The 27,879-nt window shown below is 37.2% G+C and overlaps 3 protein-coding genes across 5 annotated transcripts in view; 2 read left to right on the top strand and 1 right to left on the bottom strand.

Moving 5' to 3' along the window:
• The first annotated feature begins 6 nt into the window (after positions 1–6).
• u2af2a (U2 small nuclear RNA auxiliary factor 2a) lies at positions 7–7,183 on the top strand. The gene is given in 11 exon segments (XM_079626895.1): positions 7–203; positions 994–1,170; positions 1,173–1,343; positions 2,787–2,938; positions 3,143–3,259; positions 3,355–3,493; positions 3,627–3,706; positions 4,704–4,826; positions 5,149–5,235; positions 5,344–5,595; positions 5,688–7,183. Coding segments are annotated over 11 exon segments (1,482 nt in total). The 5' UTR covers positions 7–154; the 3' UTR covers positions 5,823–7,183.
• Positions 7,184–8,688: 1,505 nt separating this feature from the next.
• Positions 8,689–23,029, top strand: cacng6b (calcium channel, voltage-dependent, gamma subunit 6b). Its single transcript, XM_079626899.1, has 5 exons — positions 8,689–8,785; positions 12,378–13,144; positions 16,993–17,067; positions 18,301–18,438; positions 20,013–23,029. The coding sequence occupies exons 2-5, from the start codon at positions 12,787–12,789 to the stop codon at positions 20,234–20,236; spliced, it is 795 nt and encodes a 264-aa protein (XP_079483025.1). The 5' UTR covers positions 8,689–8,785; positions 12,378–12,786; the 3' UTR covers positions 20,237–23,029.
• Positions 23,030–24,738: 1,709 nt separating this feature from the next.
• The window catches only part of cacng8b (calcium channel, voltage-dependent, gamma subunit 8b), a 28,510-nt gene continuing 25,369 nt past the window's right edge, over positions 24,739–27,879 (bottom strand). For 2 of the 3 annotated variants that reach the window (XM_079626897.1, XM_079626898.1), the window contains exon 6: positions 25,125–27,104. In XM_079626897.1, coding sequence (XP_079483023.1) covers positions 26,275–27,104 — 830 coding nt within the window. In that variant the 3' untranslated portion in view covers positions 25,125–26,274. Of the gene's footprint in view, positions 27,105–27,879 lie in introns of all 3 variants that reach the window. The other variant, XM_079626896.1, reaches the window with a different exon arrangement.

Genomic DNA, 27,879 nt, shown 5'->3' with positions numbered 1-27,879 from the left:
GGTCGCATTTTTTCCTTACAAAAAACTGTAGTTTCTTAACGTTTCACGCTTTGTGTGAACTTAATTTTTATTTGCGAGATATTCGCAGCCACCGAATTGCTAGCTGCAAGCTAGCCCGCTTCACCCCCAGTCGGCGTGTTGGAGCTGCTGGAAAATGTCAGATTTTGACGAGTTTGAGAGACAGCTAACCGAAAATAAGCAAGGTGAGAAATAAATGTATAATTGTGATGAAAGTGAGGGATTGGCCAAGTATTACAATTTATGTGGTAGTGGTCAGTGAGTAGATCGGTTTCCCTGGATGTTTCTGCAGCCTGAAGGGTGGTCTGCATCATATTGCACAGAAGAAAACCAAACAAATGTTGTGCTGTTGTGTCGTATGTGTGCTGTAAACCTAATTTGTAGATTATGTGTGTTTGGTGGATGGTTTCACAGAGATATTGAGCTTTATGTTGATGTATGTATGCATGAATGCATGCATGCATATGAGCGGGGTAGTGCTGATCAGTGTTAAAACATCACCAGGGCTTAGGTAAAAAATGTGATAAGTAAAATGGCATCTATGCCTTATGTTATCTAGTTATATTTAAAGGCATAGTTCACCCAAAAATTAGAATTCATTATTTTTCATCAATATATTCTTTTATGTTCCACAGAAGAAAGTCATACAGGTTTAGAATAACATGAGGGTGAGTAAACAATACAGATTTTAAAATTTTTGGTGAACTGTCCCTTTAAGAATTGAAATATCGCAGTGACCATTTTAAATAACTGAAACCTTTCCCACATATAGGCAACATGCTATTTCAAAAATGTACAAAATATCATTTTCAGCCACCAAATATTACTTTAACAAATTCAATTTCTGACTCAATTTCTGGTGCTTAGATGAGCACCAGCAAGCAGATATCAGTTTGAGTAAACATACATGTTGAATTGAAGAAAATACTAATTTTATTTATGTTTTGTACATTGCTGTGCAACTCAAATGTGCAGCGGACCGAGACAAGGAGAACAAGCACCACCGGCGCAGTGGCTCGAGAAGTCGTAGCAGAGACCGAGACAGGAAGAGAAGGAGCCGGGACCGTGACAGAGAAAGGAGAGGCAGCCGAGAACGTCATGGAGATAGCAAGGACCGCAGACACAGACGCAGGTACGTGGGCAAACATGTTAAAGCTTTACAAGAGCCTGTACATTTTCAAATAGCGTCATTGTTGGTTTCGCTTTTTCCCTGTGCAGTCGATCCCCACATCGTGAGAAGAAAAAGATTAAAGTGAAAAAATATTGGGATGTTCCTCCTCCTGGATTTGAACACATCACACCCATGCAGTACAAAGCCATGCAGGGTAAGAGTCTGTTTTTCATTCTTTCCTTCTCTAACCCTGTTTACTCCTGCTGTGATTAATCTAAATGCAGTTATTTCTGGTTATGTGCTGCCTCAAAATTCTCAGATTGAACAATTTGTAATTAAAGCGTATAACTCTACTGTTCACAAGTTTGGGATCAGTATGATAAAAAATGTTTTTAAATAAATTACTAGGCTACCTTCTCAACGAAGACGTATTAAAGGGGTCATGACATGAGAAACCAAATTTGCCTTGATCTTTTGGTATATAAGAGGTCTTTGTACCATTAAAACGTCCTGCAAGTTTCATAGCTTAAGACGTCCTCCCCATTATAAACGAATCATTTATTTAATCAAGCTCTAAATACAGCTAGTTCTGGATCCATGGTAAGAAGTGACGTCACGGTACGAAGTGACGTACCAGCGTTTGCATATAGACCGCCTCCAGCGCAAGACAACTACGCTTAAAGCGCAAGGCAACTACGCTCATTTCGTATCGTTGTCGCGCCCGCGCGCTGCGTGCCTCACAAGTGTTCAGTCGACGGACAGCGAGTGGGTCTGTGTACAGGGAAATTACGATGCCGCAGATGTGCTGTTCCTGGCTGTGGACAAACAACATCTTTGAATACGCTGCGAAAGATCCAGTCGTCAGGGAAAAATGGATGCACTTTATTTTTTGCGGACGTCTCAGTCACGGCAGTGTTAGTTTAAGCGTTTGTTCTATACATTTGAAGGATGACAAATCCCAAAATGATGCTGGCTTTGCCAGAAAACTGGTGCTCAAAGATAAGTCCGTGCCGACTATTCTGGGCTCAACAACGACGACGCAAACTGTAAGTAATGTATTTAAAACTTTTTAAATACGCTGAATCCGCAAATGTTCTGGCTGGGGGCGTTAATAATTTATGCATAGGCACTGACGTTAGCCAATCATAACAGTGGGCGTTAACACTGAACTCTTAAAGGGGAAACACCCCCAAAACAGACTGTGTGAATCAGAGGATGAGAAACGGGGTGGGAAAAGGTCATAAATCACTACATTTTAAAAGTTTTTTGTAAAAAAAACTATAGTAATACTATAATTGCACCTAAGGGAACATAATAATAAAATAAAAAAACCCATGTCATGACCCCTTTAAATTGATCAAATGGGACAGTAAAGAAATTGTATAATGTTACAAAAAATTATTTCAAATAAATGCTGTTCTTTTGAACTCAGTTCATCAAAGAATCCTGAAAAAAATCGTAGTTTCCACAAAAATATTAAGCAGCACAACTGTTTATAATAATGTTAATAATAAAAAATGTTTCTTGAGCACCAAACCAGCATATTGCAATAATTTTTTCAAGAATCAGGTATCACTGATGACTGGAGTAATTCAGCTTTGCCATCACAGGAACACATATGTCTAACATACTTGTTAACCTTGTTCTTTGACTTCAGCTGCTGGTCAGATCCCGGCCACTGCTCTGCTGCCCACAATGACCCCTGAGGGTCTGGCTGTGACCCCAACACCTGTTCCTGTCGTGGGCAGTCAGATGACTCGACAGGCCCGGCGGCTCTATGTGGGCAACATCCCATTTGGCATCACAGAGGTGCGGTTCATTATTATTTGACATCCATTAGTATTTTGGTGTAGTGGAACTGGAACGTGTGTGATCTTTCCGTCAACGTTATAGTGAATCCAACTGTATTTTTTTAAATCGTAGTACAACAAATCCTTTTTTTTATGCTTTTCTTTGTTCTCGCTCCAGTATGATAATAGCAGTGCTCTCTTAATTTTTTTTATATAAATATAGGAGTCTATGATGGACTTCTTCAATGCTCAGATGCGTTTGGGTGGCCTGACTCAGGCCCCAGGAAACCCAGTTCTTGCTGTCCAGATCAACCAGGACAAGAATTTTGCCTTTCTAGAGGTCAGTCTTTATTCTGAGCAGTAGATCCTCTCAAAAAAGATTCAGAACATGTTGGGAGTGTAATACGAATGTTATTTTTATCTTTGTTTATACAGTTCCGCTCGGTGGATGAGACTACACAGGCCATGGCATTTGATGGCATAATTTTCCAGGGACAGAGTTTGAAGATTCGCCGACCACACGATTACCAGCCTCTGCCTGGCATGAGTGAGAATCCCAGTGTCTATGTCCCAGGCACGTCACTCTTTTGCTCCCCCAATTCTTGTACGCTCAATGTTTTGCTCTCTTCAGTCATAATTTCATTGAAACTTTAGTGATTGATTTAATGTGGATCATTTTTGGTCACACTCTGGTTCTCTCTCCCTAGGCGTCGTTTCCACGGTGGTGCCTGATTCGGCCCATAAACTCTTTATTGGCGGTCTGCCAAATTACCTCAACGATGACCAGGTTCGTGTTAAAGTAGCATTATGTGGCAGCAAGTTCCGGTCACTGAGGGCTGCTGAGCTAACTATTGATTGGGCAGAACTGATTTCCCAGTATGTTTTATTTGCCATTATTCTGAGTGTAATTAAAGTAGAATTGTTTTGACCAAAGTTTTTGCATAACTTGGCATGGCTTGTTGTTTTTAGTGGCTGTGCGGTCCTTAACCCCTGATGACAACACCAGCTACAACAATGTGATTATGATAGCTTTTGATATTAGCATATTGATTATGGTATTGGCAGATATGCTAGTCTTTTGACTGTGCTAAAGTGAAGAAGCGGTTAATGCTTTACTAAAGGAAATATAAAAAACTTTTCATGCTCCTCAGAACCGATGAATCCATGATATTAAAGCCTTTAAGTTCACATGTTTGCAGGGTTGCCATGTCTGCGTAACAAATCTAGCCCAGTTGCCAATCAGAAATAGCCCAAATATCAACATTTAAAATGTCACTCGCATACTGTACTTAAAGTACAGTATATAGTTTTCATAAAGGAGCTTGCAGTACTACAAAGTGACTTCTCACAAAACTTAACATCTAGCACAGTTTTATAATTGGTAGAATATAAAATATTTCAGGCAAATATAATTTATGCAATATTTCAAACCTTTATGCCGTGGCAAAAAATCAACTCGTGGCAACCATTTAAAAGTAACCTAATTTCGCAAGAAACAGCTTGTCATTGTAAATTTATTTATTTATTTTAAAAACTCATGATAAAAGTCTCTTATGCTCACCAAGGCTGCATTTATTTGACCAAAAATACAGTAAAAACAGTAATATTGTGAAGTATTACAAGTTGTGAAGTTTTCTATTTGCATATATTTTAAAATGGAACTTATTCCAGTGATGGCAAAGTTGAATTTTCAGCAGCCATTACTCCAGTTCTGTTAATGTTCACGTATGTATGATATTTATAACAAAGTAATTTTAAGTTAATGATTTTTCTCTGTTCCACAGGTCAAAGAATTGCTGACATCGTTTGGTCCTCTGAAGGCGTTTAATTTGGTCAAAGACAGCGCTACAGGCCTCTCTAAGGGCTATGCTTTCTGTGAATATGTTGACGTCAATATCAATGACCAGGTGATTAAAAATACAAGCATTAAAATGATATAATCAGTCTGTCAACTTCCAGCAAATAACATAAGCTTATATAACACTATCTGAGACCCATCTCCCATCACTTACCTTTTTCCTCTGCATGTAATGGGCTTCATCACATTACATATATGTACATATATTACATTATACTGTTTAATATGTGCTGTATCTGTAGATCCATTAGAAAGAAATAATTCGGCCAGGATTTATCATGGGTTTGAACAAAAGATGAGCTAGAGGCGTCTTAGAGCTGTTAATTGACATCCATGTTAACCTCTCCAAGGCACACTGTTCACTATCACAGGCCATCGCGGGGCTAAATGGGATGCAGCTGGGGGACAAGAAACTCCTCGTTCAGAGAGCAAGCGTCGGCTCCAAGAACACCACACTGGTGAGGGACAGTGTGAATGTGTTCAAGTATCGAGTACCTTTTGTGTGGTTGATGTGCTGAATCTCCTATTATTTCTCACTCTCGCTCCTCTCTTTCTTCCATCTGAAGACTGGTATAAACCAGACTCCAGTTACCCTCCAAGTTCCAGGTCTCATGAACAGCTCGGTAAATCAGATGGGTGGCATTCCCACAGAAGTATTGTGTCTGATGAACATGGTGGCTCCAGAGGAGCTGCTGGATGATGACGAGTATGAGGAGATCGTGGAAGACGTCAGAGACGAGTGCTCTAAATACGGTCAGGTCAAGAGCATCGAGATTCCACGCCCTGTAGACGGCCTGGAAGTTCCTGGCACTGGAAAGGTTTGATAAATACATGTACATTTGAATGAAAAATGTAAAAGTAATTTGTTAAAACTGTTGTCTATGGGTTTTTTCTCTCTTTTTCCCCTTAGATCTTTGTGGAGTTTATGTCAGTGTTTGACTCTCAGAAGGCAATGCAAGGCTTAACAGGAAGGAAATTCGCCAATAGAGTGGTGGTGACTAAATACTGCGACCCTGATGCCTATCACCGCCGCGACTTCTGGTAGAGACTGGACTGAATCAAGAGCGAGAGAGACGCAGATGGTGTGACATCAGTCTCTCGGAAACCCCTTATTTTGTAGGTTATGAGGTCTTGAGAGGGTGTGAGCTTTCTTTTTAAATCTGGCAGACTAAAAACATGACTTGTGATTGGTCAGAATGTAGCGAACCAATTATTTGTCATGTTTTTTTATGTTGTTGATGGCAACATTGAAGTATGTGCAAAGCTATAAGATGGGAAAATAGACTGTACTATGTCATTGTCTACAGAGAAGGATACAATTAGACATGCCACTAAACTTCCAGCTTAAATTTGGCCCATAGTAGTGATTTTACGTGCCAGTTTTTTCCTCCCCTAATGTTAAATACCTGCTCTATCATCTGTACAGCTCACACTTTGAGCCAGACTGGTCAGATAGGAGTGAGAGGAGGATATAAAGAAGCAAGTGAGGGAAGAGAAATGATGACAACAACAGAAATGAATGTTACAATCAAACAAGAAGGTGAGAGGGGCTATTTGAGGAGAGAAGTCTTTGTTATTTTGACATGGTTTTTATTTTGGCTGTGAAATGAGGTTTCCTGTGTAAAAGTACAGTTTAAAAAGCCAGATGAGTGTCTGGATTGTCTTTTGACACCACACATGTATGAGGTAAAGCTGTTACATGCATCTTATCTTGTAGAGGGTGAATATTACCAATTAAGTCTATACTGTCTTCTATCTTGCCCCTCCTCTCTTTTTTTCCTGATATCTCTCCTTCCTTTTATAATAGTTGTACTGTTTCTTGTGAACCCTATTTTCCTGGCCCCATCTAACCAAATTTATACACAGTGAAAAAGAAACTTGTCTCTTTTTTTTCTTTTCTTTTTTATACATTATTATTCTGTATCTAACTGTCCACTGCTGTTTTTTAAAACTGTAATAAGCTGAGTTGATTTAATACAATGCATTTATGTATGAGGACCAGAGAAACAATCTGGTGAAATAAACCCAATGCGTTTGAATTGAATCGCGACACACTGCATCTGTATTCTGCCAGCAGATAGTGCTAACAGGCACTGCTCACTTCTAACTAGTTTATCGCCGATACAGTATCTGAGTATTATGAGCAATGGGTTAGTCTCTAGTCAGTCTGTTTTTAGACTTGGGGGGTGGGGGGGGAATTGGGATAGAGTGTTGTTGTTGTTTTTTTTCTCAAATAAAAAAACAAAAACAGGAAATAATATCAATGAAATATGTTGATTACCGATATTCATGTGCTTCAATGGGTTGACTGAAAACTGTGAAATGCAGAGAATTAGAGATTTTGAGGAGTTAAATGTGCTTCATAAATCCAGGAGTATGAAACTGAATAAAGTTCTCTGCAAAGACTGATGGGGAAAAGTTATTTATTGGGTGGTTAATTTTAATTGATTATAATAAACTGCTTTTAGCTGCTTGACCAAGGGTATGTGAATATAATAAAAAAAGTGTTATGTAGAAAAAAAAAATAACAACTGTTTAAAACACATTGTCTCCTAGTCTCAGTCGTCAGTGGCACAACAACGAACAACCATGTTGTGAAAAAATTTCGGAATTTTTTTTTCCAAACCTATTGACCGTTACTTTTCAGGGAGCCAGGAAAAATTTGTTCACAAGCCCAAAAGAAAAATCATCTGGCTCAGTCAGCCCGGTACTTTATTTACTGTTTATTACTTATGTGCCCTCCCACAAAAAAAGAACCATATTTATGTATTTACGTTTTATTTTTGGTTACACTTTATTTTACAATGTCCTTGTTACATATGTTACATGTACTTACCATAGTAATAACAGTAAATTATGCATAATTACATGCAACTAACCCTCAACCTAATGCTACCCTATCGTAAGTACATGTAGTTGCTTAGTATTACTCGGTGCTTAAATATATAATTACATTGTAACAATGACACCTTAAAATAAAATAAAAATTGCACCTGGAAATTGATCACCTGCAATGTCAATAAATTAAACACTTCTGCTGGAAAATGTTGGCATATGGTGTGAAACATACTGACAAACTTTTAGTTTTTGCAAATTTGTTAACACCATTTATGTTAGCCAGCTAGATAACATTATCATGGAAACAAATCAGCAGTTTGCAACAATGTTGAATGTGTCGTTAATGGCATCAAATAAATTAGATACTCAAGTGTAGTTTTATACTCTGTTGTTAAAGTCAGTGAAATAGTGCTCATTACTTTGGAGAGATCACAAAGACTACAAATACTTTCTACTGATTTATTCAGGGCTGTATCTAAAACCATTTATGGAATGGCTATGGCGTTATATGAATAAACTACTACTAATGGATGGATAGAAACATGTTCTGTTGAATTATTAGTGACCATCTTTTTGGCTTCATTATTTTAGATCTCTACCTATCGTTAATGCCCCAATATTATGTCTTACAACCAGCTTGAACCATTTTTTTTTCACCCTTTTTCTTTCCCGCACATCTGGTTTGATTTAATTCCATCTATAACTTTTTAAGCTACCCTATCAGCTGCTTTCTCTCGCCTCATAAACAGCCCTCTCTCTCTTTTCTGTCTTTGCAACTGTAACTCCCACGCTCTTAATGTCATTAACAGGTGCTTGTCCAAAATAGAACCCTTGCCCATACGCGCGCGCACACGCAAACATCAGTGGATCAGCTGACATACACTCGACTTTATTTCCCCGCACACATGCAAAACTCCCACTGACCTACACTGAAAAATTAAAAATCTATTCGTACGTAGAAAAATACTCTTGCTTGGACCATCTATTCATGCTTAAGCTGTCATGCATTCAAAATATCTTCAGCTTGATTGCATGAGCCCCAGTCCCACTTTTCTCCACCCTCCACTTTCTCTTTTTTTCCTCTCTCGCTCTCTTTGCGTCCCTCCTTCTCCTACTCTCTCAGTTGAGTTTCATGTATCTAGTCATCAGATCTGCACCCACACAGAACAGGTCAGGATTTGATTGCTCTCACTGTTGCTAAAGCGTGATGGCTTTTCAATGCACTTATTGCACACATGTATACTGTCATAGTTTAATAAAATCTGTGACACAAACCTTAAATTTAGTAGTTTTGTGTTGTGCAGCTGATTCAATTATGTATTTTATTATGCTCTCAGGAAGAGTGATTGCACATTTGGTAACTTTGCAAACTTATTTTTATTTATTTATTTTTCTCTAAAATCTGAATCTAAACTGCATGGATGTATTGATATAAGTATAAATGTGTTCTTTCTGAACTGCTACAAGTGTAAATGATTTTGTACATTAACCTGAATTTAAAAAACAAATCTAATTTAGTATTTTATTGCATCACATAATCACATCACTGTTAAATGTGACTAGTTATGTTTGCATATGTCTAACTGTCTGATACACTATAAACTTTTAGGCAGTTCCATTGATCTGGATGTAATTTATTGTCATAAGAGATGTTTATACATGGCTTCTGGAGTCTAAAGCATAGACTAGTGTGTGAGTTTTGGGGTTGAAGTCCTGTAACTTTAAAATGACGATTGGTTTCTTTCATTCTTGCTGACAAAATTGTCTCTTGATTGAGATGTGATGTGAGCCCCTTAGGAATGGGTGTAGACTTTTTCCTTTTGAGGCAACAACATATGGCAAAGTATAGTATACATATTACAGAAGCGTAACTGTTTTGAAGAAAGTTTTGACAGAGTCGGGGTAATTTAAAGAGCTGCGATGGAGGTGGAGATGATCTTGGTGGGTTAATTATAGCCTGTTACATTTCCAGGTCATGTTTAGTGTTTTGACAGTCTGCTATATCTCAATGATTGTAACTTACAACGCATAAAATGGCCCCAAAAACTTACTGAAGAACTAGTGTAATATCTGTATGTGTAGTCATACTGCAAATTTCTTAATCTGGATTTTTAACTTGCTTTCCAGTGAAATAACAGGCTTGTTTTCTGATAAAAATTGTCCAAGTTGATTTTTCTCACCTCATTTGCATTTTTATGTTTTACACGTATTGTTTAAAATGTACTATTTGAGTATGTTTTTTTAAATAATTATTTTATACTCCGCAAAGCTAAAACTTTTTTTTTTTAATCAAAACAGTAAAAAGTGTAATATTGTAAAATATTATTAAAATTTTAAATAACTGTTTTCTATTTTGTTGTGAAGTCTTCAGTGTCACATGATCCTTCAGAAATCATTCTAATATGCTGTTTTGGTGCTCAAGAAACATTTCCTATTATGAGTGTTGAAAATTGTTGTGCTGCTTAATATTTTTGTTGTTGTAGTGTTTTTTTTGTGTAGTGTTAGCATAATTTATGTGAAAGGTATTTTACATTTTGTAACAACATTGTAAAGAGATCAGTTGACTTAACTAACCTAACCTACTGACCCCAAACATTTGAACGGTAGTTTATACGTAAAAAAAACAAAACGATTTGCCTATGGACTAAGAAAAATTAAGTTAGTTTAATATATATTATCTGAAAACAAGTATTTAGTATATAAAGTGTAATATAAAAGTAAAGTGACCTTGTTTTAAAATATCATTATTACTATTGAGTCATTTATTTTTGCTGTGATGCTAAAATGCTAATTTTGGTTAAAGACTATATTTTTAAATAGGACAAAATAAGCTAATTCATAAGTATGCCGTGGCGTGTTTGTAAGTGTATCATGCTATAATTTTGTCTATGGGCCACATGCTTATTTCTTGCCTTGTGGTCTTATTGCTCCTGTGTGGGTGATTGGCTTCAGTGAGCCTCGTCCTTTAGTACTTCTCTCCCTGTACGGGGACCGTGATAACGCCTTTAGACCCTCTGTTGGTTTGCCTGTCACACATGAATTAACACCTACTGCTCCACCTGGCTCTTCTTTTCGCCTTCATTCTCAATCAACCTTGTGTTTCATCCCTCAGTCTGTTCCTCTTCCCGCTCTCACATCTTTTTTTAGAATAGCAGAACGCCGCACACCTTGAAACTCTCAGTCCACCGATCTGATAGTTATCTGTACACATAATGCTTGGGTATTTATGAGGCCTTAAAATGGCACAGATCAAACAGGCTGGGCTAAAGTGAGCTGGGTTATGCGGGTATGTGTTGTTATCTTAGAGTCGCATCTGGCATAGCTAATTCTTAGACAATGTGACCTAATCGTGGCCCATATTAACTCTCTCTGAAAGCAAGCTGCCTGTTTGTTTATTGAGCAGAGGACAAAGGTATAATGTTGTTCTCCAGGTATTAGGGATGTGCACTGTGCCACTTCTAATTTTAACAGCAAAGAAAAAAAGTTCATGCAGTATGAAAAGTGCTTTGTAAAATGTATACTGCAAAATTTCTTGTTTTCCAATAAAAATATAAGTGAGGTAAAAGAAAAGAAAGAAAAGCTATTAGATATTTTAAAAATAAGTCTTATTAATATGCTTTTACATAATAGTTTAATAAATATTTTAATAATAATTTAATAAATAACTAATGTAATTAGAATTTCTTCTATAATAAGTTCAAATTTTACTTCTAAATTAGAAAGTTACGATAAGGTTGAGTTTGTTAACATTGGTTAATGTGTGATGACTGAACATAAATAGGATATTTTTGAATTATTATTAAATTAATTATTGCGGTAACACTTTACAATAAGGTTCCATTATGAACTTTAGTTAATGGATTAATTAATAACTAACATTAACTAACAATGAGCAATACATTTGTTATAGTATTTATTGATCTTTGTTCATTTTAGTTGATACAAATGCAGATGTTTAGTGTTAGTTCATGTTAGCTCAAGTCCATTAAATAATATTAAAGGTGGGGTATGTGATTTGCAAAACGGCTGGCAGATTTTGAAAATACACAACTCAAATGGTCCTACCTTCTTTCCTTTGACTCCACCCATTCAAAGAACATGGACATGGATGGGGGGAGGGGGGATAGTACGACTGATTGATTGACGCACTTACTGTCCAATGATTCTAGGTGGTCTTGGAAATGATTGGCTGGAGTTTTTCGAGTCCTGCCCGTTCCACAGATGATTAAATTGCTTAATTTTAATTTCAGTGCTTCTAACTCAGTGGCTGTAAGTGGGTTAGGAATTGGATTTTAAGTGATTTTGAAAAAATGGCCAAAAAAGAGAATTACATACCCCACCTTTAACTGTTTAATTTAACAATGTATTTGTAAATATTGAAATGAACTATGGTTAATGCTTTAGAAGTATTTTTCATTGTTAGACATGTTTACGAATGTAGTTAACTAACATTAACAAATGGAACCTTATTGTAAAGTGTTACCATAATTCCTGTTCATCATGCTGTAGTTGTAAATTCATGATACCTGATGCTAACAATTTCAACCTTATTATATAATTAGAATGAAATTAGTTAAGCATTAAAATTAGGTTAGAATAACAAGTATTCATTAAAAGTAGTAAGCATCTATAGTATATTGAATAAAGTTTTTCTATCCCATTGGCAAATTGTTTAGATTGTAGATCTCTTTATCCTTCAGTCTTTCTGCTACTTTTCATGTACTGTCTTTTGAAGATTTTTTTTTTTTTTTTTTTTTTGCAGGTTCATCAAAAAGAGGAATGCATCTTCCTTTCACGGCTCTATAAGGCCTCAATCCAATGTCTCTCATCAAGTTGTTCTTTTCATCTACCCATTATTCCTGTCTAGTTTGTTATCAAACCTTCTCGTGTTTGTAGGCGTCAGTTAATTCCCATTCTACGTTCTTCAGAAATGACCCCCTGTCACTTGATTTTCTGGCACACCGGTTTCTTTTTAAATCACAGAACATTGTAATTCTCTATCATTTCCTGTTCTTTTTTGAGCTTTCTATTAATATACTTCTCTGCGTTCTCATTATCAATCGGTCCAGCAATCTCCACTAATCTCTCTAGCCTCCTGTTTTTTTGCTTTAGTCATTTCTGGTTTTCCCCTTTCTTGACTTTGCCTCTGGGAGTTTTCCTCTCTCATTGCCATGTGGTCCAACTTTTTTGTTGCACACGAAGAGGATGGGAGAGGAGGTGCGGCAGGGTTGGGTGGAGCTGGCGGTAAGATGGGGCGCGCAGGTCAACGGCCGAGGGCCCCTCGAATGAGTGACAGCCAGGAGGGCAAGATCAAGCTGGCATTTTTTATCGCCCTAATAGGCGTGACTCTGGCGGTACTTGGCATGGGCACAGAGTTCTGGGTGGAGCTATCTGAGCCAAAACACTTCAGGAACAACCAGACGTGTGAGATGGCACATTATGGCCTTTGGAAATCATGCGTTCGCACACTATGGGTGTCAGATATTGACCCGGAGAGAGAGAGCTGTGGACCTGTAGAACTGCCTGGAGGTGAGAGCACTCGTTCTCTCTATCTAACATACTCACTCACTCACTCAATAGCTGCGTTTACATGGACCCTAATAATACGATTGTAATCGAACTAGTAGCACAGTCTTCGGAATAGAAAAGTCATATGTAACCATGTCAGAATGAATTGGCCAAATCCAATTAAAATGTATTTTGGAATGTAAGGGGTGGTGTAAACACTTTATCAGATTGAAACCCGTAACTAGAAAATACTGCGCATATGTAATGCCGTAGAAATGGCGTAATGATGTATGACGCGTGGAACGAGCTGTTGTGGAATGAAGTACATAAATTGAGACTGTCGTGTCATTCTAAAATTCAGAAAAAAAGTGGAGCAGGACAACATCCCACCTAGTTTCAGCCTCAGAAGTCACGAAGTCGTCATCTAATTGGTTAAATTCTACAGGATTTCCGGGAGACGGGTGTGTCACGTTCTTTAACGGTCCACCTGGAAACAAAGCCATCATGATGGCAAAACTTATGGAAGAAGAAAGCCATTGAAAGCCACAACCGTGACAAGGATCAACTAAGCGCTGGATTTTCATAAGTATGTGAAGTTCGCAGGGCCATTGTTGCAGAAAACTTGCACAATGTTTTTGAATGATTCATTTATTAGAAGCCCTTTGATTGGTTGCTTTACATGTCAGTCAGTATGCTGTATGCTGTATGCTGGCAGGGATGGAGTCCAGATCTTCTGCCATCAGTCCGAAGGATTGGCAACACGAGACAACGTCCACCAGTACTTTGCTTCGGACTCTCATTCAGATACTGTGATTTGGGCGCTAGAAGGGGCGTTTTTACTGCTTGATAAATATAAACAAAAAATCTGATTTGAAGCTTGTGATATATAAACCCTGCACATCAATCCAATCGCTTTTAGTTTTCATGTAAACACTATGTTCCAATTCATTCCGATTGGAAAAAAACGTGTCCATGTAAACGTAGCTGTCTATATTCAGAACAGCATACTATCATACTTCTCAAACTGCAGTATATGGTAAGATATAGTATGCATATTTTCTGTATGATGACCTGCTGCATACTGCATCCCACAATGCAATGTGCTTGAATATTAACATATATGCTGTGATTTTTAACATCTGTTTTTTAAATCTACTCACTATTTAAATATTGTATATATACTTTTATAAAAAATATTTTTTGGATAATATAATTGATGTAAAAAACAGAAAAAAAAAATTTGTTTCCAAGATATGATAATTGCGCACATCTATTTAATTAGTCACCATAAAATTTGACTATGGATTTTTAATGTAATATTGCAGTGTTTATTATAAATGATTTATTCATGCACATCATTATTTTATTTTTTTAATTCATGTGCCCTTGTAATCAATAATTAAAATAACTTCCCCTCCCACTTGCAACAACATCTCTTCTCTGATGACCTACTTACTGTCAGGAGGGCGGCACGACCTGTCACTCACATGACATCAAACCACAACGATCCAATCAATTCCAGATCAAGTTCCACCCTACATTTTCACTTGTTCGAGAAGCTGTTTTACTCAGATATACGTCACAACAGGGAAGAAAAGATGATGGCAACTTCCGTTTTACATGCATGTTCCATTAAACATGCAGCATAATGAGATTGTAGACAATAATGTAGCATAATGCTGTTTAAAACATTTCTTGTTGCATAATGTGTTCTGTTTTACATACTATTTTTAAAAAGTTGCATGCAGATTAGAGTGTAGAATTCAGTAGCTGGTATGATAGTATTCCATTCTCAACATAGCCACCATACACACCCTACCAATCCAGTGTTTGCGGTGCTCCTGGGAAACTGGAGGCTGTCATCATGAGATAAAAATACTAATTAATAAGGAAGTATGAAGAAATTATTAGACTGACTAAATGCAGAAACAAAATCTGGTGTGTTTTCACACACTAAGAGTTTTAGAGTTTTAATAATATAATGTATTGTTCTTGTATCATGTATTGTTGGAAATGTGAACACATAATACGGCATACTTACATGTATGTATCTGGGTTAGCTGGAGGAACAGATCATGCATAATTATTTTTAAAGACACAAAGCAGAATCCAGCTCTCGTACAGCAAAACAGTGATATTATTAATGACGGTTGACTTTCTAAGATGTCGTAAGAGAGGCTTAGTTTATCTAGTTCTGGTTGTTGATATTCATCTTACCTCTCATATATCAACACGCATAAACAGAGAGCCAGAGAGTTTCGTTTGTCTCAGTTTGTACGACTCTGTGATGATGTCTCTTGTAACAGTGCCATTGGTCCGCCTGCCAGATCTGTTAAGGAACAGTTCCACTCTCTACTTGAACCTGTCATAACAGATCATAACACGACACCCCTTCAGCTGAGAATGCAGAACTGCACTTTTTTGGGGCTATTTTTCCTGGCTAAGTTAGAAAGATTTGGCAAATTCAGAGAAAAGGGTAACTAGTTTGGTTTCTGCTTCGAACACTTAAATAAGAGATAACTTAGAATTCTCAGTAGTTTGATGTTTGAACGTTATATAGAGATGACCTGCTATCATTCTCGGTTATGACTTCCATGATGCATTTTTAAGAAATCTGTTCAATATTACATTACCAGCTCTATGCTAATCATATCTTGTGCAGCTCTCAGCAGTGACCTTACTTGACTGTGTGTGTGTGTGTGTGTGTGTGTGTGTGTGTGTGTGTGTGTGTGTGTGTGTGTGTGTGTGTGTGTGTGTGTGTGTGCGCACCTCTATTTAAATACAGTGCCTGTCAAATTAATTTGTGTGTGTGTATATATATATATATATATATTTATATATATATATATATATATATAATCTTTAAATTATATTTTATTTATCTAAGTATAAAGCAAAATGCCCTGACCCGTACGTAAGTAAGTGTGGCCAGAAAAATTAATCTTCATTACATTTAGAAAATTGAAGATCATCTTTTTTTGACAAAGTGTCTTAAAATGTGATACATTTAGTGAGATATGCAAGAAATAACAGCAAGACAAAAACATCTGAAAGTCTGACTCATGTGTACTTAAAAAATAACATAGGCGGAGAATGCGAAAATGTGTTCTGTGTGAACTGACCCTGAATCAATCTCGAACAAATTGACAAAAAATAGATTGCTGTGGACTGTAGGTCAATGATAGGTTTATGCTCACTGATGTGAAAATTAAAAAACAATATATTGACTTCTAAAGTCACTTTATGTATGACTAGTTAAATCGTATCCATATATATTTCCTTATTTTGTTATATCATGTTATTAATTGTATTTTTACAAATCTATCCAGGGCTTTAATTTGAATAAATAAAAATTTGGAGTGAGCACAAATTTTTCCAATGAGGGTAAGTTGTGTGAGATGGGTCACAGTTATAGCAGAAAGGTCAGTCATATTGCACAAGAAAAAAACTGCAGTCTGACTGCTGCCTGGTTGCAAGTCTAAATATAGAAGACATGAGAGAAAAATCTGGAAATATAAGTAGACAACAGACAAGCTGCAGAGGACGAGAGAGAGCGAATGTGGATTTTATTCTGTATACATTAACCTGAGTCTGTTCTCTCTTCCTTGTTCTGCCCTTCATCTTCTCTTTCCATCTGCCTCACTCTCATTCCCTCCCTCTCCATCTGCCTCGCTCTCTCTGTCTCTCTTGTTCTTTCAGTGCCATATGTGAGAGGGCTGCTCTGTGTCCTCGACACATTAATACACAATGACCCTCACAGGGCTTACAGCAGAGAGCTCAAGTGCCTTTTTCTGTTTCTCTGACTGATTTTTATTCTTCACCTTCTCTGCCTCATTCTTCTTCCTCACTGTCTCATTTTTCGCCCTCAGAATCGAACTGCACATTCTTTAAATTCTACACTTCTGGAGAGAATGCTGTCATATTTAAGAAAACGACACAAAAAAGTAAGTTCTTACTGTATCCTCTGCCCTCTTTTCTCTCTGCCTTCTATGTGTCATTTCCCTTTTTGCTCTCTCATCTATTCATTCGCTCCCCTTCCACGCTGTTTCTCTCATTGAAAATCAGTCATGTGTTTCTGTCTCCTCCCCCTGCTCCATGTCTCTCCAGCTCTCCACCTCCCATACTGTGTACATGCAGAAGAATTTATCCTTCTTGAGCTCCTTTCTTGTTCAATTCTTATTTCAGTTTACATAATTACTGAATGCTCCCAACAAAATGCACTGTATACCCAAACGTATCTGGACACGTGTTTGGCTAGGCCAATTAAAGGTATAGGTCCCCAAAAAAATTAAACTTCTGTCATAATTTATTCACCGCCATGTTGTTCCAAACCTGTATAACCCTTTTTTCTATGGAACACAAAAGGACACATTTTGAAGAATGTGGTGGTCACTTTAATTACACACAAAAAGATGCAAAATTACTATAAAACACAAGCTATATGTCCTGTCTGAATTAATATTGATAAATTTGTGTGAGAAACAGACTGAAATTTAAGTTATTTTTCACTGAAAATCTCTTCCACCAGTGAACTGTTAGTTTACTGTTAAACTTGTGATCTGATCGTGATTAGTTTGATTCATGACTAAATCATTCAGACCAGTTTTGTGAACTGACCGAATTGATTCATTATAAAAGATCTGACTCAAAAGAGCAATCTGTCCATGATTTAGATATTACTACTTCTCTTCAATCAAGATTTCCAGTGAATAATGGCTTAAATTTTGGTTCATTTGTCACTTTTGTATGACTTCAGATGGCTTGGAATATAGCAAGTTTTATGATAGTGTTCTGGTATTTTAACTGGTAGCATGATGCTAGCCATATAAAGTAATGATTTACTGAATCCAGCCTGATTAAAGCTCCGATTGAACCTCATTGAACACCTTTGGGATGAACTGGAATGCCGAACGTACCAGATCCCATTGGCCAAAATCAGTCTCTGACCTCACTAATGCTCTTCTGTCTGAATGAGAGCAAATCCCTTCAGCCATGTTCCAGCATCCAGTGAAAAGCTGTTAGGGAGGGCCATTAGGGCCAAGGGTTTTGAAATGAAACGCCCTTGGGTTTGGTTGTCCACATACTTTTGCCTATATTATAAAATAATGGAGACTTTTATTATCAAGTATAACTTTAGTAACATGTATAACTCACTGCTTGGTTTGTTTCTCTCTTAGGTTTGCATATGACAGGTGCAATATTGGCTTTGTTCAGTTTGTTTCTGATGGTCATGGGCTCTCTGTGTATCACTATGTCTCTCAGTAAGAGTGTGCCCTTCTTCCTCAAGCCTGCAACCATCTGCTTCGTTTCCTCAGGTACTTTTCAAACACCTCATAACTGCATCCAATGATTTGAAAACACACCAGCACCATTCATCTGCAGTAAAACTGAAGTAGCTGGTTATGGTGGAGGCAACAGTTTATTAAGGCGTCCTGTGAGTCAATGTTCTAGACTGGCATTTGGCCATGGTCAAGTACACTATGCCCCATTGCTGAGATTCTGAGCTCAAACCTCAACCATCACAATTTCAGGCATCTCAAGAAATACAGCTGGCCTTATTTCAGGGTCACTTCACTAGTCAGGTGTAACCACTGATATTCTTTTATTTTCTTTAATTCTTTATTTATTTCAATTTCGAACAAAAAAAAAAGATACAATTAAAATAAAATATAAAAATACACGTATGTTGCAACATACCGAAAGAAAAAAACAACATCTATAAAGTACTATAACAATAATTACAATATGTTGGAAAAGGAGTGGGATGAAGCAGAAGCTTATTAAAAGCTTATTCAAAATATTAAGTTTGAGTTGTAGAAGAAGATATGGCAGAAACTTAAGGCCCTGGTGTAGTTAGAACAAAGTTTTTTTTTAAATACCTTTCGAACATGCCGTCCACACTGCTGAGAGCATCATTTAGATGAATATGTAAATATGTGCTCCATGTGTTCCTCTCGATGACAAAATAAACACACAGCAAAAATAACAGCGTGAGAAAACAGCAGTTAAGAAAGCATCTGATCATAGCGACTTGGATATGTTTGCACCAGCTCTGCAATTCTGCACTCCAGTCAAGTCATGTCACGTTTATTTCTATAGCACTTTATACAATAGATTGCTTTAAAGCAAGCAGCTTTGCGGTATAAAACATTCAATTAGAATTGCTTCAGTTAAACTTCAATTTCTACTATAAAGCAGCTCTTCAGTAAACTAAACAGAAGAAATAAACCAGAGTAGATTTCTACCCATTACGTAATCAGCATGGATCAAAGATAGTTTGAAGGTGTTTTCCAGAAACTTCACTTTTGCAAGCTGTTATCTGATTTTATTGACATAATCTCACACCAGTTCGTTCTTTCATTTAGCTTGAAGTATATGGGAACTTTCATAGTCCCATGTGTAACAGAGTAAAACCTCACAAACGCTCAGCGACAGAAGTTAGGGGCTGCAGTCTTTAGCCTCCTTGTTAAAGCGCCTGACTCCCACGCCGGACACCCTGGTTCGAGGCCCGCACAGAGCGGGTCGAGTAGGACCTGGGTGAGGGGTTACACATGCAGCTCCAGACTGAAACTAAAATGGAAAATAAAAAAAAAATGGCAACAATAAGTTAAAATGTAGTTGCCTAGAGGAACAGGATCAAAAATTTTAACTAAGTAACATTAAATGCAATTATATAGAAAACACCCTAATTTATATAACTTTTTGTAGTCTATATATTAAAATGTCCCTTCATTACAGCGCACAAGCTATTACAAGCTAAAGTCGGAAGCGCTTTTTGGCTAATTTATCACCTACACATATAATTTTGCTCCTAAATGTTTCATGTTGAATCGAAAAAGGTGAACTGTTCCTTTAATGAAATGACCTTTCATCTCTCCTTTCTCCCCAGGTATCCTGGTCCTGTTGTCCATCATTGTTTTCCACCAGTCTGTGCTGGCTTTATTGGCAAGCGATCACAGTATCCCTCTCCATCACGAGCTGTCCTGGTCAGTGGCGTGTGTTGGCTCGGCTGGGGCCATTCTCATTTTTGGAGGGCTTATGTTCCTGTTGCTTTCCCTCCCCAACAACCCCCTGGATAAATGTTTTCGTCAGCAGAGCAGTAGTGATACCTAGCTGTCAGAAGGACTGCCAGTGAGTTAAGTAGCAGAAGATCTTTTATACTCTTGTGCTGCTTGTGGAGATTAACTGCTGTTATAAAGGACTCTCAAAAGCTAATGTTCATAATGTTTCGCAATAACCTACATTAAAATTGCTTATGAATAAGATTATAGACCTTAATACACATACACTGAATTTGAACTGATTTTTCTATGATGGCTCTGTACATAAAATCAGTGACCAACAGATCTGTTTACTGTCTTAAAAGGCTTCATTTACACAACATGCTGTGCTATTATGCATTGTTCATGTATCTGCATTGCTAATTTGTATAAGAAACCTGATTTATTTACTTGCTATGTAAAACTAACTTCTGACTGATGGTTTCTGCAGGTTGAAAGTGTAAAACTGTTTCTTTAAAAAAAATGCCATCCTATCTATGCTTAAGGCCTATTCACACAGAACAATATCTATAAAGATAAATATAAGATAACAAATTAGTATCCACACCAATGCGCAACAATCTGCTTATTATATGTGTGCTGCAGTTTTGTCATCTGCTGCTTTAAATGCTTGAGCTTTCTAAAGTCGAGTGAATTCTGATTGGCTGTCGATATTTTTTTGATCATTTATCAACTGGAAAAAAAAGATTCCAAAAATATCCTTCCTCTGTGTCGTTATCCATGTAGCTGTGGTGTGCACTTCCCTATTCTTATAGAATTAGGGCCCATTCACCAAGAACAACAACTATAACGATAACTATACTAGCGTCCACAACAACGCATGATAACATTCTGTTTATTATAAACAGCGCGCTGCAGTTTTTCGACTGTAGCTGTTAATTAAGAGCTAAAGCAATTGAAAAATCTAATCAATTGATCAAAAATCTGTCTCTAGTTAGCGACACCTAACTTCCTACAGCCCAATCAATTCCAGAAGCAAGAAATCAAATCCCGCTGTACATTTTTCTTATTCAAGAAGCCGCTTCACTCCTATATATGTCACAATAGGGAAAAAAAGATTATCACAGCTTCCAATTCATGCCGACTTTCAAGTTGGGTGGATTCTGATTGCCTGTCAATGTTTTTATCGTTTATCATCTCTGAAAGTGATCCCAACTATATCGTTCCTGTGTCGTTATCGATATAGCTACGGGACTTCTATATTTTCATAGAATTAGAACATTTATTAAAATGTATTTTTGTGAATGGGCCTTTAGAATGATTATTAAAAGTTTGCAGTTAAAGTCGTTATAGTTATCGTCCTTGGTGTGAATGGACGTTAACAGGGATTGATGCTTAACAGCGATTTCCTGACTGAAAATACCAGCTTTCCAAGTTGGTATATGCTAGTTAGTTGTGGCTTGTGAACCATCATAGCCATGCTGCTTACTAGCGAAACTTGGCAGGTGAGCTTCGTTGACCAGAATTGTCTTTATGGTGAAGCTGGTGACCAACAAAGTCTAGTTAAAAAGCCTAATGGGGACATCAGCACAATGTATGCTGGTGACCAGCTACAGAGATCCCAAAAAGTAACACTTTTGGACACATTTAAAAATGTGAAAGTAATTTTTAACTTCTATTGATTTATTAACCTAGCAACCTTTTGTGCCATCTTAATTTACAGGGTTAATAAAAAATAAAAAAAAGATTCTGCCCTTATTTACTCTCTCATGTTGTTCCTAACCCATAAGACTTTCATTCATCTTCTGGACACAAATGAAGATCTTTTTGATGAAATCTGAGAGCTTTCTGTCCCTCCATAGACAGCTACGCAACTACTGTACCTCTTTGACGCTTCAAAAAGTCCGTAAAACGTTTTAGTCCAAATTTTCTGAAGAGATCACTTTATATGAACAAATTCAATTTAGACTTTTATTCACATATAAACATTGATCAGCGAACATAAACAAGCTCAACCGAACCTGCTTGTCGTGCGAGAACAAACGTCATTGGTTCTCACACGTCAAGTGAACATGCTTGAGCTTCCGTTTATCATAAATGATGTGTGAGTTGATGAATATTTATATGTGAATAAAAGCCTAAATTAAATCTGCTCATCACATAAAGCGATCGTGTCTCTTCAGAAAACGAAACCGCTCAATTCATACGGATTAGTTTTACGATCTCTTAATGAACTTTTTGAAGCATCAAAGGGGTAGTTGCGTAGCAGTCTATGGAGGGACAGAAAGCTCTTAGATTTATCAAAAAGGTATTAATTTGTGTTCTGGAGATGACCGAAAGCCTTACAGGTTTGGAACGGCATGAGGGTGAGTAACTAATGACAGATTTTAATTTTTGGGTCAACAATCCCTTTAAAATAAATGCTGCTTGGTTTGATATTTTGCTATGTAATGTAGTATTTATGCATTTACATGTCCAAATACTTTTTGGGATCACTTTATACTGGTCTTTTCTGCTGGGTTTTCAATGAACAAACTAATCAGCAGATTAGATATCATAGATTTCAATGCATAGATTTAATTTACATTATATAAATGTAAAACGATGCTTAATACTATACATATGAAACCGATGTGTGTGTATAAAAATGATGAATGAAATGTATTGATGTGGATGATACAGACCCGTTGTTGAGCCACACTGTTATGTAAATAATGTATTTATATTGTACTCCAGTCGAAATGAGAGCGCCTTGTCCTTATACTGAAGATACTGTCCTTCACTGAACTTTCTTCATCTCCTTCTTTCTTATATCTGTTCTTCACTTGGTTGTCTGTGCCACTCTCTATTCGTCACGCTCTTTCTCGTTCACTAGTTTTGCTTGAGGATTAAATCTCTTTCACCTAAGACAGTCTCCTGCACTCCTTCCCTCGCTTGTTTCTTAATCTCACTCCTTCTCTTTTGCCTCTCGCTCAGTCTAAAATTAGTGCATTGCTCATCTAAGCACATCATGTTGAAGTGGATGAGAAATATTATCCTGGTATGTCAACTATGCCCACCCTCGACGTTCTCTCGATGTTGATCGCTCTTGGGTGTCTCCGAGGGTTTGGGTGGAGCTGCCGTTTCCCTGCGTCTGCCGTCCCGTTAAACCCCCCCACCCCAGTGTTTGTGAATACGGTGTCAGTACATTTGGGAAGTGAGGAAAGGTCTGAGCCTCAGTAATCTGCATGTCTCTCATCCAGTCTAACTAAAGCCTCCATCCTGTGCAAAACAATCTAGATATCCGGAAATGACAGGTGGCGAGTGTGTTCCTGGAGCAACCGTCTCGACATGTCCTACAGTACGCATATAATTGGCCCTTTTAATTTGGGGGATCTGTATTGGGTCTGTAGAATAAGAGCACGTGGGCTGATCAGCTGGGGGAGTATGGGTGGGTGCCGGAGTTCGGAAATTGGAGCCTGTAGGTTGACACTGAAGCCAGAGGTCTGCTAGTATATATAGCCCTTTAATAGTGCCTGTCAGACTAACGGGCTGTTCTTTCACTTTTTATGTGTCCAAGTACACGTGGGAGAGGGGGGGTGAATAAAACGGGATCTGCGCTCACAGTGAAACTGATTGTTGGTCGGAACAGAAATTAGTGCATGTTTGTGGGTGGGTACAATAAAACACTCAATAGCCAGTCTTACAATAGTAAAAGAACTGGGGCTGTATGTGATGGTTTGCCCATCTGGAAATTAAAAAAATCTTCCAAATTTACACACAATTATTATGCAAAATATCTAGATTAGCACTTAAAGGCCTGTTAAAAGGAGGCTTGAGGGTAACAGAGTGTATTATTTTCATGTTTGTTTTTTAGTTGTTGTTGTTTTTAGAACAGTGGTTCTCAACCTTTTTGACTCCAAGACCCTCCATTGTTTACAATATTCAAAGGCCCCATGACTTTCCCAGTTGTTTGTGATTTACTGGATAAAGATTAAGGATATGGATTTTTACTCTCGATTTCTACACAATAAAAAATGGTGAGCATGGCATAACTAGAACAATTTATATTCATTATAAAAAGATCCATGGAATTTTATTAATTTGCATGACTTTCCAGTTCTAGAAATCACACAAAATTAGGCTACCTCATATATACAGGTTTTCAAATAACACGAGCATCCTCATTCTTTAAAGAAAAATGAAAAGATAAAAACAAACAATTGTTTAAGAGGTTAATTCAAATTAGACATCTTGATTTGTGCCTATTTTAATGCTTTTATTTTAAATAATTTTGGTTGAGAATCACTATTATAAGAATATGAAAGCTCATTTTGTCCTCAGAGTAAAAAAAAAAAAATCTTACCGACTTTATCTCATAATTGCAACTTTATATCTCACAATCCCATTTTTTTTTTTAAACAATTGCAAGTTTTTATTTCACATTTGCAAACTTAAAAGTCTCATAAATGTGACTTGTATTTAAACTATTTCAATGATCTAGTTATATTTTTTACTCTGAGGTCAAGATGTTCTTCCATAGAAAACAATTTTAATAAAGTTGTTCAACTTCTAAGGATCAAGATTTTAAAAGACACAAATGACATCACTCGTAGATTGTCTGTTGTTTCTTTTATATATAAAATCCGTGCAATACAGTGTTAGAGTTTATCACACATTAAGATAAACCATATTTTCTCTAGATATATCTATTCTCCACTACGTAATATTTATAACTAAGCACATAAATGCTGTCTGTGTGTAGTTTTTCACATTTTTTATGAATTAAAAAAGACCCCCGATTACAGGAGATTGTGATTTGATGCCCATTTGCACTCAATTATGTAATGTCCTGTGGTGACCTCTTGTTGGCTGGGATCATGGAATAAAGGTTAAAGGTTAGCAGAATGTCCACATATATAATCTCTCATTTAGAGAAGCAGACGGGTCAAAGGGAGTCAGGTGCAGCACAGTGAACGTTTTTGTTTTTTGTTAGGGTTTTTTTTTTTTTTTTTGGAGGGGAGCTTTGCCTTTGGGATACTGTCATGATCACATGACACAATGGAGGGAAAACACAAATGACACAGGGCATGCCCCAACATAGAGTGTAGCCCAATCAGAGCTCAAGGAAGACAAGTGTCCTCATACATATTCAAAAAAAGCCCCGCCCACCCATTCTGCCCTCTCCAATACATATCTGTACTCTGGATTTTAAAGTCTTTTTTTTTTTTTCAAATGTGTAATATACATTTGCATTTCAAAATGTATTTTTTTTTTCAGTCTCCCTCCAACTGCAGACCTGTCGATTTACAATTCAAATGGTCCTTTATTGTCCCCGCCCATTTGAAAAGCACAGTTTTGGATAGAAGTCATTTTCTGAATGTCATTCACCATTTTCTCTATACAAATATATCATCTGTCCCTCTTCGACTAAGTGAGGGAATGTTTTAATGCCCCAAAACAAAGATTTTCAATTCAACAAGTGCTACTTCTACTGCTAACAGTGATTTTAACAAAAATAATATGATGGTAGGTTTATATAAAAAATCTTTTTCATTTGAACTCTTCAGTCCATCAATTATGGTGCTGATCTGTTTACTGAGCTGGAAGACAGATATACAGATATTACACACTAAATTGCATGTTATCAAAGGGTAGAAAATAAAACTTTCATTAAAATAAATAAAATGCTTCTCACAAAGTTAGTTGTAATAATAATAATCTCATTCTCACAATACACTCATGTCTCTGCAGTGCTCAGTATCACGTTTTTGAATCACAGTCAAAATCTCGTCTTTCTAGTTTAAAAACTAGAATCATTTATCAATGTTAAGAGCTAGCAGTTCAAACGCACTCACAATAACAACAACACTTCATCGTCTTGGAAATTCTACGTCTTTAAAATCAAGCAAAATAATAAACATCACAGTATCCCATGATTATAGTTTCATTAAGAATAAACAACATGTTATAAAACAGTACTGAAAAAAAAACATGAATGTTGTTGTTATTATGAGATGTTTGTCATTCTTTTACTCTTTATTTTTTCATAAAGTGAAACATTTTTCAATACCGAGAGTTACCCTCTTTTTTTTAGTTGTTTTCCCAGTCTTTCCGTCTACGTTATCTCTCGCTTTTGCACATTATCAACTGCTCCGACCCACGATCTGTCTAGACTGGTGTAGTTTTCCTATTTAGCGTGTTGGAGTTACTCTCTCTGTCACCTTTCCCTAGCCTATCCAGCGTCCCCATCCCTCGTTCCCTCTCCACCGTAGAGGAGGAGAAAGGTGGAGGCTGGGAGGACGGGACTGAGTTGCCGAGCGGAGCATTGGAGTTGGACGAATTCTGGACCACTGACGGATTGTGGGATTTTAGCGAGGGCAGCGTCCCACTCATCATCATGCCTCCTCCGCCCCCTCCGCTCTCTTTAGGGAAGCAGTTGTGCAGCTGGTATAGTGTGGCGCGGTCCACCGTGCCATACAGCGGAGGGGCGCCCAGCCCTCCTAAACCACCCAGTTTGGGGTCTCGGGAGAGGGTGTAAAGGGAGATATCGCCCCCTGGCAGAGCGGAGCGGGAGTGGGGGTTGGGTAGAGTGGACACCGAGATGGGCCCCTGGGAGAGTAAAGCTGACGGGGCCATTCCGAAGTTCTTACCCCCCGGAGGACCACCCACGGGGGACGGGTCTCGAGAGCGCGAAGGGTCGGTGGATCGAGAGCTGGAACGCGATCTGCGGCGGAAGCGGTAGCTCGGGAGTCGTAGCATGGCGTGAGTGGTGCTCTTAAAGATATCGGTGCGAGAGCGACAGCGGAGCTCCTTGTTCTTCTCGATGTAGATGTTTACCGCCAACACACCCACCATCTCAGCCAGGATGAAGGACAGCCCACCAAAGTAGAAGGACCAGCCGTAGGAGTACTGCCATTTCTTATCCTCGTCCTTCTTTGGGGAAATGTCACCCAGAGCGGCAGAAATGTACACTATCACACCGATGATGTTACTCAGGCCTAAAGATCAAGGGTCAAAAACATGCCAACTGATCAAAACGTGTTGTTGCTTCAGGTGATATGCAGCTTTTGTTTGCAGAATAACAACGATTCAGAAGCACTTGCAGTCTAATATGGCAATGGACAAATAGATTTCATCAGATACATGTTACAGTAATATTGTGGATAATTCTGTGCAGGTACAAGCAATTAAACACATTTTATGATCAATTCTGTGTCGTTTCCTATTGTCAGTATAAACTGGATACACATTGGGGTCCAAATGTCATAATGTCAATTTTAAATATTTTTTTCCAATACAAATATATTATCAGTAAACAGATTTTTACTGAAAAGTTTACTATACAATTAACATGTATTATACTACATTATAATTTTAACCATTTTTATTTATGCATGACAGACGCTTTTATCCAAAGTGACTTATCATTGATTAAATGTGTATCTTAAATGCAATTTAAGTCTGTTTGATGAAAGTGTCTGTTGTAATATAATATATGCATCTTATAATTATATGTGCATCTTGAATGCAATGTAAGATAAACATTATATTATATTAAATGATATATATATATAATCTTTAAAGCATTATGAGATAGACAATATACTAAATGATGTATTATATAAAATGTAATATATAATTTAATGTCTAGCTTACTTTGCATTTAATTCTTATATATATATATATATATATATATATATATATATATATATATATATATATATATATATATATATAATATATATGTATGACACATTTTTGTAGTTCTGGCAA

This window comes from Phoxinus phoxinus (genome assembly GCF_949152265.1).
Source record: "Phoxinus phoxinus genome assembly, chromosome: 10".
Classification (NCBI taxonomy): Eukaryota; Metazoa; Chordata; class Actinopteri; order Cypriniformes; family Leuciscidae; genus Phoxinus; species Phoxinus phoxinus.
This window is presented reverse-complemented; position numbering and strand designations above follow the sequence as displayed.